Source organism: Cyprinus carpio, chromosome A14 (genome assembly GCF_018340385.1).
Source record: "Cyprinus carpio isolate SPL01 chromosome A14, ASM1834038v1, whole genome shotgun sequence".
Lineage (NCBI taxonomy): Eukaryota > Metazoa > Chordata > Actinopteri > Cypriniformes > Cyprinidae > Cyprinus > Cyprinus carpio.
Genome location: NC_056585.1, coordinates 9,748,492 through 9,761,003, shown reverse-complemented (window position 1 = coordinate 9,761,003; position 12,512 = coordinate 9,748,492). Strand labels below are relative to the sequence as shown.

Here is a 12,512-nt window from a genome sequence, read left to right as displayed (position 1 = left end):
GTACATTATAATAACCTGTACATTGATTTACATTTTTTTTCTTAATATTCATTCTATTTCTTAATTGGTATAATAAAAATAATGAGGGAAGAAAGTTTTTGCAGTTGTGTTCATATAGTATGATACAACAGTTAATTATTCTTTGTCTAAAAATGTTAATATGTGAAAATCTAGAAGCACAAATATGACCTGCACATTTTTGGGGAATATATAGAGCACACATCAGTAAAACACCAATAGAAGGCAGCAGGTTTTAGCATTTTCAAATTTATTTTATTTTCCCCCATTCATTACAGAAACCCAGGTAAAAAACACCACACTGTCATAAAATACAGCAGCAGCAATTGGCAATTAAAAAAAATAAAAAAAAGGAAGAGAACTAAAGGAGGAGAACTAGTGGTGGATTTATAGTGGGGAAAAGTTAAGAGAAGAAAAATAGGGAACAGAGAATAAAAAGAAAAATAAACTTATTTCAAAACAGTCTGAAGGTTCCAGCGACCTAAACTCAAACAGGGGAAGAGAATAAACAAATTAGTCCTGTCCAATCAGAACGCTCTGAAGGCAGGGCCGTTTAATTATTCATGAACGACTCTGTCCTTCATTTGACTGACAAATGACACACTTCTCAAACTGTTGTTTTTTTTTTTTTTTTGGTTAGAATTTGGTAATTAAGAACTATTTTTTTCCCAATGATTCCTCAAATCTTCACTGATTTCTCTCTAGCTCATTCTCAACTACCTAGTAGTCATCCAAATCAAAAAACTCCTCATCTTCTTCCTGGTATTCCAACCCCTGGAAATCCACTCGGTACCGCAAAATACCTAATAAAGAGACACATTTTGGTAAAAAAAAAAAATAATAATAACAATAATAAGATTCTATATCAACATTTGCATCATTTTTCGTTTATAAACAAATCTAGATTCAGTATCTGCTCACCTCCAATTCCTCCGAAACCCTTGACGAACTGCGATCCCTCTTGACTTTTATCCGTCACGATCTCCAGAGTCGCTCCAAACTTCTTATAGCTGTTGGCGAACCACTCCAGCAGTGGCATGCACTCGATGAGCTCGTGCTCCTGACCCGTCTGACCCGCACAACAACACCACAAACACACAATCAAACATTACACCTGTCACAAATGACCAGGGCTCTCAACTGTGCAAAAGTGTTATGATAATGAATTGCATGGTGTCTTCATGCATATCTTCATTTGAGGACTTTTCTTTACAAATGTAAAAAGATGAAGCTTGTTGTGTTTATTTATTGCATGGTGTATATATATTTAGATTATTTATAATATTATTAAATATTATATTTATTTGAGGACTTTTCTTTACAAATGTAAAAACTATAAGCTCATTTAAAATATTAATAAAACTATAAAATAATACCAAATGTATGCTAACACACACACACACACACACACACACACACACACACACACACACACACACACATACCTCTTTGTCTATGAAGTGTGATTTGTCCTTCTCTTGCTCTGGGGTCAAATAAATGACTTTCTCATCTGAAACACACAGCAGTGAAGAGACATTACAGAAGCACTCCCACTTGACACAATCTAATCTCCTACTATCTGTTGAAACAACATCCTGCAGTAAAAAGAGAAACACTGAGAATGTTTACACTGAACACACTGACACGCAGCGCTTGAAGGCACAAGAGGCTGTACTGAATAGAGAATATAATCACATATATAGCTGTTACTATATTGCCACTGCAACACAGGATTGACCAATCAGAAGACAGGAATGATCCATTTTCCAATTTCTGATGTGATTTAATTATTTGAAATGCACTGAAAGTAGGTGACAGGCAGGTGAAAATATCTTTAATCTGAGACTGTCCCGTGTGTGTCTCCTTACCGTTCTCCGAACCGTTGACCTCCGCGCCGTGCAATTTCAGGACGTATCTCATCGTCTCCAAGTTTTCATAGACGATGAGAATTTCAGCGGCTCCCATTTCCAGCGCCTTCAGTGTGTCGTCCACACCAAAACAATACTTCCCTGTGTCCTGACTGATCTCATCGAAGTATCGCCCTGAGACACAGAACACCGCTATTAATGCTTTCGACTCGTTTAGGTTAGCAAACTAGTCAAACGTGTGACAAGCTAAATGCGCTTTCAGAAATTCTAAAGAAACCAGAGAATCTGGAGAAATTGTAAAGTCAATTTAAGGGCTTTTGAGGATGAATACAATCTCAAAATAAATTATGTAGCTCAGAATTTATTTATTTTCCACATTCAACTGACAGGGTAACAGCAAATTTACAAATATGATCAAAAATATAATAAGAATGTGAAATATTACAGTATTGCAATTTAATATCAGTGCTCTCTATGTAAATATATTGTGAAAGTGTAATTTATTAGAGTTGAATTTTCAGCATCATTACTCCAGTCTTCAGTGTCACATGATCCTTCAGAAATCATTCTAATATGCTGTATTTTTAATCAAATAAATGTAGCCTTGGTGAGCAGAAGCCACTTCTTTTGACTAGTGGCGTACATACAGTATGTACTGAATTGTGCATCAATACATACAAATTAGGGGTCAATCGATATTGTATTTTCTCCTTAAAATGATAATTAAGTCTTTTCTTATAGTATTTAAAGGCATAGTTCACCCAAAAATAGAATGCTGTTAACCAAACAATTGACTTCCATTGTATGGGAGAAAAAATAAAAAATACTATGGAAGTCAATGGGAACCAGAAACTGTTTGGTTACCCACATTCATCAAAATATCTTCTTTAGTGCTCAACAGTAGAAAGAAACTTAAACGATGAAAGAATTTTCATTTTGGGGTGAACTATCCCTTTAAGGCACTTTAAGAACTTTTTAAGGGCTCTCTGGGGTTTGCACGAGCAAAACTCGTGTTTTGCGAAATGGTTGTTTGGTTATAAAATGATCTCTGGACGCAGAATTAGACTGTGCTGTTGTTAGAGATGCATACGATACAGAATTGCATCTTTGTGAGAATTAACATTTACCTATTAATTTTTTCTCCTGGATGAATTTGACGTTGGACAGGACCTCAGCGGACAGTTCGATGGCCTGATTGAAGCCGTTTTCTCCTCCGTAAGAGATGTCGACCAGCTTCAACACTTTCACCTGTAACCTCTGCAACCAATCAGAGACAACAAACTGATGTTAGAAAGTCAGACTTTAGCCAATCACAAAGAAGCTGCAATTTGGTGAACCACATACAGAACAAAATAATTCTCTGAATATTTCTACATATTTCTCTTAACAACGACTTTATAGAAAGTGAATTCAACTAATCAGAGGCCAACAACTACCAACCAATCCGCTTTCTTTCTTACCGGATCGAACATGTCTGACTGGCTGAGCTCCGTTTTGAAATCTGCAGATCCGGCCAGCACCAGTCCGGCCACGTTGACTTTATCGTTGGATACGAAGAGCTGCACGGCCGTCTCTGCCACCTTCCTCACGTAATTATGTCTCTTCTCCATCCGTAACCGAGCGAAACGCAGCGCGGACTGACCTCCTCTTCCTGACAGAGTAAATCTTTTTATGTTTATGCATTTAATTCTATAAAATAACATTCAAAAAGAACAGAAAAAAAAAAACTGAGTGAAGATTACTCTGAATTTTATTTTAGCCTTAATTTCAATAATTATGCATTTATTCTAAAATTAAAAGGGTAATTATTAGAAAGATAGCAAGATGCAAAAATGCAAATAAAAATGCATTTAATTCTATAAAATAACATCCTAGAATAGAAGACCAGAGAAACTTTGAGTAAGACTAAGATTACACAGTTACTGGCCAATATAGCTAAAATAAAATAAAATTTCCATATTGATGCATTTATATAAAAAAATTAAGAGTAACCATTTGAAAAAATAAAACAAGCTAAAAATGTTTATGCAAGAAGTAAAATATCCCGGAGAAAAACGACACGGTTACTATTAAGAAAATATGGCTAGAAATTATAATAAAATGTTAATATTTATGCATTTATATGAGGCTAATAATTATGTTTACCTTTTAAAATCAAGACAATATTTCATTAAATAACACATAAAAAAATTACATCATTTTAATTTGTATACACATGTGTTACATAACAATCAGCACTGTTTAACTACAGATCATTTTTATATAATGCAAATGAATGCAGTGATGCAAATGAAGCCTACTTACCAAATCTAACACTGATATGCTGCTGATGCTTGCATGACAGATGCTATTAAAATGTCTATGAACTTGTACTCACAAGTCTCAAGAGAAGGCTGAATTCTGAAACTAGCTTAATGGCTTAATACTAAGTGCACTGAAACCATCTTAGTTTTCTATGAGCCTTACACACGCCAATGATATCACATCAAAGTCAAGTGTTATGGTGTGGCTTATCATCTGAAACATGTAAGTAGCAACATTATATGGCCGCTCGCTCCAATGTCAACCTAGAAAAGTGTGTGCTATTAACGTATTTGTGCGGAGTGTGGAAGCTGAATATGTATGACCGTTAACTTGGAGGCGATCATTTGCATTTAACTTAAAATACTCCATAATTTTTTTTTCTCATACAGAGTAATACATCTTTTGATTTGTAAAAGGTTTACTTTTACTTGTGTGCACTCACAATAACAACAGAACGTAAAACAATGAAAGCAAACAGGGTGCGCTTTCTGCTGTCTAGATCTCTGTGAACTTGAGCACTGTGTGTTTTTTGCTGTCTTGGTATATGTGAATTTGGGAAGTTAAAAAAAAAATGATAAATGAACCAAGTCAAATATTTTCAGATTATGCAATCTGTATGAAACATGCACGTCCGCTGTGGAGATGACGAGTCAGTGTTGTCGCCAAAAATACAGAAAACACTAGCTTATCAATGAATTATTATAATGTTAAGGCAGTCTTCTTGCTGTTTTTTTTCCCTGACGAGTTCATAATCATTACTTCTGCCGGTGTGCTGTGGTAAGTTTTATGCTTGCGCTTGAGCGCTGATAGGCTATAAGCAATTAAAGGCTCATTATTATTAGTCGATTAATTGCTTAAAATGAACAACTACTAGTTGACTAGAAAAATCTTTCCTCGAGGGCAGCTCTAGTGATTACCATGTTTTTTGGGCAGGTCCACAGTGAATTTGTGCAGCACTTCTCTGGTGTTTCCCTGCAGAGTCCCGAACAGAGCTCCACTACCATCAATGACTATGAATCCAAACTTACTGTCGTCTGACAACAACGCCGTCAGAGCCTAGATAAAGACAGACGATTATACAGCATCTCAGGTATAATGAGCTTTGTGAAACAATGAAACATGTTTGATTTGGACGGTGATGTTACCTCTGTGTGGAACTTGTTATCACAGAGGTACAGAGAGGTGTTGATGGGTTTGAACGGCTCAAAGTCGATGTTGACTTTCTTCTCTTTGCCTTCGTCTGTCACTATGGTGCCGCAGTAAACCACCAGACCATTATGGGGCACTGCAAATACACACCAAAACCATCAATACTATGGTGAAATAGTGAAGTACAGTATGGTTATGGGGTAATGGAGTTTCGGAGTATGGATGTAGTTGACATTTTTTTTTTGTTATAACTGCTGTAGGCTTTTATACATTAACCAACATTAAACTATTGTGGTAATTATTAGCAATAGTGATGCACTAAAATTGTTTATTTAAACCAAACAAACTGCTAATTAATAATCAACTAATTAATCACCACTCAAATAAAAAAAAATGTTGTATAAACCTAAATTGTACATAAGGCAGTTTCATCAACTTTTTAATGATATAATTATGTTTTTACTCCAATTCATTGCTGAAATTAAAAGGTTGCTGTAATAAAAAACTTTTATGTTCAACAGAAGAAAGAAACTCATTCAGGTTTAAAACAGCTTAAGAGTGAGTAAATGATAACAATTTTAATTTGTGGTGAACTATTCCTTTAATGTTAATAAAACAACAAAAGAGAAAAATCACTCACCGCTCGAGTGAAGAACTTTATTACAGTTGCTTTAATAAGAATCAACGTATAATTTATATAGTGAAGTGTTTATACTGTTTTATTTATTTGTTCATTCAATTTGAATGCTACTGCTAAATACACCTACTGTACCTGAAAATTAAAGCACTGTTAGTTTTATTTGTATATTATGTGTGTTTGTAATGTGTAACTTTGGTTCTTATTTTTAATAACAATGATAAAATAATGAGAGTGATTTTTATCTTCGCCCACTTTGGCCTAAATGTCTGCCATTGTTTTGTTTTTTTTGTTACCCTGTAAGGCTTTGTTTTTAAAAAATGGAAATGAGTTTGTCTGTACTGCTCAGACAACTTGCAAAATAATAAAACCAACATGACAAGGAATCATGATTTTCCTGAAAAAACAAACAAACTAAAAAAAAACATGATACGATATTTTTTTTGCCATATCGCCCTAATGTAGTTGTGTTTGTTTTTAGTTTTTTTTTAGAAAGCCTTTGTTATAGAGTTTGAGTCTCTGCTGCACAGAAGTAATGGCTCCCAGCACTGACAGCCGGTTCACTCGACTCTTGATGTTTGATGCTGTCCCGAACTCATCCGCCAACATCTTGGCCACTCTGGAGATCTGATCTTTAGGAGGAATGATGAGCGAGATCATGCTGGTCCCGTTACTGACAGAGAGAGAAACAAACGCCAACATTATTCATATACATTTATGCTTTTGGCAGACACTTTTATCCAAAGCGAATTACATTGTATTCAAAGTACACATTCTATCAGTACATCGTTCCCTGGGAATCAAACTCATGAACATGACCATTGCAAGTGATATTATCTAGTGGTTAAAATTAAGGAACTGAGTTTTGTCGAGCTGAATATATCAAACTGACAAATTACTGTCAATCAAACAAGTGACAGAGAGAAATATGTAATTTTTACTGCTAGCATATTTCACAAATAATAAAGATTTGACAAGTATCATAAACATACAATATCTAAGTAAAGATGAAAAGTCAACATTAAATTGGCATTTGCAAACCATTTTTTGACATTTCCCAGGGTGAAACAATTTTCAATGAGATAAAAGGACATGAACTGACCAGATCTTTCAAAATCTTTCATTATTTTAATTACTACTTTTCTGTATTAACAAAAAAATGGTGAAGAAATAATTTCATTTAGAAATTGCTAAAAAATAATTGGGTCAAAGACAAGATGTCCCATTTTGGTGTTTCCATCAAATTAAATTTACAAAAGTGATTTTATATACATAGAAAGGATATTGAATGCTACTAAAGTGTCGACTTTAATGTTTCAAATAACTTGTATGATAACATGCTAAAATGTGGATGAAATAATGTTCCAGCGTTATTCAGCCACTAGGTGAAACCCAGCGATTTGAAAGATAGAGGCGAAGATAGCTAAAGATTTTAAATGACATCTGATTAGTATTTTAGGGTTGCACTTTGATCCTTAAATAGAGATTTTTAATGTGGTCTTATTGTCTATGTATCCCTGACAAGATTTTTTGTTATATGATCTATTGATACACTGAATTACATTTCAGTGGGTGCCTTCTGTGAATCATGGTAAAAAGTATGGTAGTCGTTATTTTTTGTTCAGAACAATTAAACAGCACACATTCTAAAAACAAAGCTGCATTAAACTTTAGTTTTGGTGCTTTTTGTCCTTGACCCAATCACAAAGAATCAGCAAGTTACACATTGAATTAAAGTGTGAAACGGTATTTTCTTCTATAATACACTCCAGTAATCTTTGTTTTATTTACAACTTTGAAAAATCAGTTTGTTTGCCATCTTGGATAGATTTTTCCCATCACAGTGCATCCTGGGATTGCCTTCTCTATATGTCCTGGATCAACAATCACACGTATGATCCCTTATAATGCTGCCTAGCTGGGTAGCTCACTAGTTATTAGACTATAGTCAGAGAGTCACATAGAGGTCAAAGGCCTCAGTATTGTGAAAGTGGCATTTCTAGAGTTCTCGTACACAAACCACTGCTAAAACAGAGACTGACTTCAAACGCTGGGTTTACACCGTCCACACTGAGCTGTGAGGAGTTAACAGGGTCACGCTGGTGCCAAAACACAGACACACACCAACACACTCTGGTTTATTTACACACACACGTGGCATGAAGGTCAGCGGCACGCAAGCATGAAAACAAAGAGTTTCAGTTTCTGATGTGGGACTTTATGTGGGCATTAATTACTCTTATCATGTGCGGTGCGCACACACACACACAGAAGTTACCCTTCAATGAAGGTCTGTATTGTTGTAACGCTCAACATAACTACCTGTCAGAATGAAAGCATGAGTGTCATGCCGATGACGCATTTAAACCCTCTCTAACACACACACAGTGGTTTTTCTTCAAACAGACCCATATGTACACAAGCTTTACCCTCGATAAAGTGCTCACGGATCCACAATCTCCATCCAGCAATGCATTTCCTTCCTCTTCAACTATCTCCCCGTTTCAAAACCCACAACAAATGACTGACAAAACGTAGGTTGTAGGCTCAAATCCAGCAAAAGCTGATCATGAACAATCACAACTGTGTCCCTGACCAAGACTCTTATCTGAGCCAACAATAAATGTACTGTTTAATGAGCGATTATAGTCATTATGAGGCACTTAACACACCTGTTTGAAACTCACCGTGATTCAAAACTCAAACACACACACACACACACACACACACACAGTAGGTCTGAAGTGAAGTATCTCACACTATCATGAGAGCTGCCTGGCCCTGAGATTGGAGTAACTTGTGCTAAGTGCTGTTTACAAAGGCAGGGATCACCACTACTATTGCTCATACTTACACTTCAGGGATTATGAAGAAAACCACATTAAATTTAACTGTGTGTGCGTGCATATCATCCTTCAGCTCAACATATGAATTACATGATATACAAAATGTCATTTTTATAAATACATGTGTTAATGTGCAATAAATTAATCTCTGTGGGGTTGAAACTTCAGATTTTCAGTTCCCAGTCAATCTGTCGACCACTAAACTAACACAACATTAAAACACTTGCATGCAACGCAAACACACAATTAAGTGTTTCTTTCTCAGACACATGCATGTTTACTTAGCTATCTAAATGGGGACATTACATAGACTTCTATTGTTTTATATACTGATAGATATACACTTTTTAACCTAAGCACACCCCTACCCCTCACAGAAAACTTTCTGCATTTTTACCTTTTCTGAAAAACTTTGTTTACTTTATTTTTAGACCAGTTTTACAAATGAGGACGTTTCAAAATGGAGGTTTATTTGGCGATTCTGTCAGGTTTTGCCGACTTTTGGGTACAGATTTGTCCCCAAAATATGGTAAAGTACGTACACAAACAAACAAACACACACACACACACGAGGTTTATTTGGCGATTTCACACACACACACACTCACCCTCTCGCCGCTTGTAGACTCTTGATGAGTTTCTTTATCTTCCAGATCTCCACGTTTCTGTCCGCCGCGTTCGGATCATCTGCCATCTTCAGTCCTACAACAGCGGAAAGAAACTGCCGTTAAAACCGTGACCGACATGACCCGTGTGCGCGTGCGTGCGTGCGTTTGTCCGGCCCGGACGAGCGCGTCCACACTAGCGCCCGGTAAACGGTTACTTGACGCCCCTCTTCGCTCCCCAAGGCCGCACTAACAAAAAGTACCACAAAGTACCACGGTATTACCCTCATTTCTGACGCGTAACTTACCCCGGAGGTGTTATTGTATTCTTTGAGGTAACGTTACCGTACAAATAGTATGGTACACGTCGAAGTACACTAACAGTAAACTCCAGATTCTCTTTAAAACCCCATATAAACCATTTGTTCAATATAAATACCTGGCTGTGTCACTCCGGTCTCTCGGTCTCTTCCACCCGCGTCACGCTGCCGCCGGTTCCTGCGGATACACGCGGGAGGAGGAGTTCAGCGCTTTCACTTCCTAGTTACCTGCCTAGAAACCATCGGGCGCCACGTGAGCCCAGCGGGGCGCTCGACTGAAGCGCATTCTAATCTCACGATTCATTTAATGGGAACATCAAATATTTTATATATCAAATATATACTGACAATTCGCCAGCAGCAGGGCTGAATGAAGAAACCACACCTGAATAATGACAAAAAGAAACTTTTATAGAATTGACAAAAATACAGTGGACAACATCCGGGCCGCGCTAAGCCCCGCCTACTATATATTTGCTTTCCATTCTAGCCGCTATTCCTACAGTAGAAACCATAGATATATATAACTATGTATTAATGCATATCTGTAGATATACATATGTATAAACATCTGTGGTAGAAACAGCGTCAATACGTCGTTTTGCTTGGTTAAGAGTTGCGTCGGAAAGCGGAAATGAGCATAATTTAACCCCGAAAGGGTGCATGGGAAATGTATTTTTATGATGTTCAATATAAATTACAGGTCTAAATATCATGATACATAGCTATTGTATTTAATTTAAGGTACTTAAAAAACGCTATTGTCTAAGTAACGTTACGTGTCCAATAGTAGTAGTAGTAGTAGTAATAGTAGTAGTAGTAGTAGTTAGTAGTAGTAATAATAATAATAATAATAATAATAATAATATTTTTGTTCTGGTAATTTTACATATATTACAGATGTATTCACTAAATTAATAAATTATAACATGCATTATATTCAAATTTTTGTTTTCTAACCATGAAATATATATATATATATACCCGAGATATATACACACAAACGCATATTTATATAAAATCCCAATGGGAAATTACTGCAATTCCACTGTTGTACAGCGTTGCCATATATGGAAACATTGACATTTTCTCAATTTACAGTAAAACTACGTTAGACAAAGTTAAGTTGTGAATAAAAATGTCTCATTTACTTAACAAAGATGTTGCAAAAAAAGAGAGAGAGAGATTGACAGAGCTATTTCTGGAGCAGTTCAACAGGTGTCTTCTGTGTGAGAGTGACAGTCGGAAAAAGAGTTTTGGACGGACATTTAGATGTCATGTGACTTAAAGGCCTGCCCTTTTAATTCCCATAGTTAATTGTTTTTGTTATTTTGATGTTTATTTTTGTAGTTGTTTTTACAATATCTTTAATTTTTTAGTATATTTTTATGTTACTTATTTTAGTTTTTTAATGACAAGGGCATTTTTAGAAATTAATTGCAATTTTTGAAATTTGCAGAAAATACATTTTTGCAATATGGCAACTCCGTACCATAAAGGGATAATGTAATAACTTGGTTTAAATTTTTGCCTATTTTTATTCGATGTTGAAATGGGGACATCATTTCTGTTTGCCGTATGGTGTGTGTCACTGTCACCAGCAGAGGGAGACATTGTCGCAACACTGTGATTCCACATTGTGACATGTTGAGAAATGTTTGATAGATTTGGAATTGAAAAATGAAGACTTCACTTATTTGTTTAACAAGACTTTGTCTGTATGGATTAAAGTGGATTAAAGTGTTAGTGTTTCCTTTACAATCCAGTGCAGTTAATTGCTGCACATTGTGCCTGTTGGCTTTTTAAGCACTGAATAAAATATGGGGGGGTTAAATACATACTAAATATATGGTGTAAATAGTTAAGCTCAGTGAAATATGAAATTAATAATATATTTCGATCTTCATATGCCAAAACATATTTAAAAATGTATTCCGGGGCAAGAAAATACTTTCCAAATTTGCAATAGCATATATTTAGCCTAAATGTGTTACAAGATGACAAATGTTGTTTTTCCTTCGGATGTGACATATGTAAATGTACTTTCTTGGATTCAAATATATGGACGGCAAAATAACCTTTAAAAATAAGCTTTTAAAATATCTTTACATTTTTTAAATATATTTATAAAAAATAAAAATTAAAAATTAAAATTAAAAAAGCCCCAAAATAGGCCTATATTGGTTGAAAATATTTTTATGTAAATTTTAGCAAATATATTTTTGCTGAATAGGCTTTCCTGGCTAACCAACAGAGAATGTTAAAATGTGTGTTATGGGAACATTCTGGGAACCAGAATTGTTAGCTGGGTATAAAATATGTGTGTTCACACAATCCACACTCCAAATGGAATAACTTAAAGCACTTTAAACATTGTGCATGTTTACATTTAGTGTTTTTGCATGCTAACACACACTCAAGGCTGCTTCCCTTATGCAGGCCAAGAAAACCTCAGCTGAAACTGTCTGTGATAACAGCGATTTAAGGATGATAATCCCAGTAATTCTCACCTCAAACACTTTTGAACACCCTGAGACTGAAGCGCACACACTCAGGTTATTTTGGGAAGGTTGGATGTGTCTTGTGGAGGGTGTGAGGACGTTTGCTCCCGGTGAGAGTCAGGTCAGCGTTTATGAGTGCAGAGACTGCAGCACTTATCAGAGGAGGCAGATGGTCATTACACCGCAGGTCCTCGCGCTCAGAACCCATGAGAGCCTGGTGCATCAGCACACCAATTATTACACTATCAACATCTGAATGATGAT

At 35.8% G+C, this 12,512-nt stretch overlaps 1 protein-coding gene across 1 annotated transcript; it reads right to left on the bottom strand.

Annotated features, from left to right (window-relative positions):
- Positions 1 to 251: 251 nt before the first annotated feature.
- LOC109095403 (eukaryotic peptide chain release factor subunit 1-like) lies at positions 252 to 10,139 on the bottom strand. Its single transcript, XM_042770616.1, has 11 exons — positions 9,867 to 10,139; positions 9,431 to 9,524; positions 6,474 to 6,649; positions 5,336 to 5,475; positions 5,108 to 5,246; positions 3,347 to 3,537; positions 3,014 to 3,143; positions 1,887 to 2,060; positions 1,464 to 1,528; positions 940 to 1,087; positions 252 to 821 (listed from the first exon to the last, which is right to left on the bottom strand). Exons 2-11 carry the CDS (start codon positions 9,514 to 9,516, stop codon positions 739 to 741), a joined length of 1,332 nt encoding a protein of 443 aa, XP_042626550.1. The 5' UTR covers positions 9,517 to 9,524; positions 9,867 to 10,139; the 3' UTR covers positions 252 to 738.
- Between the last annotated feature and the right edge of the window lie 2,373 nt (positions 10,140 to 12,512).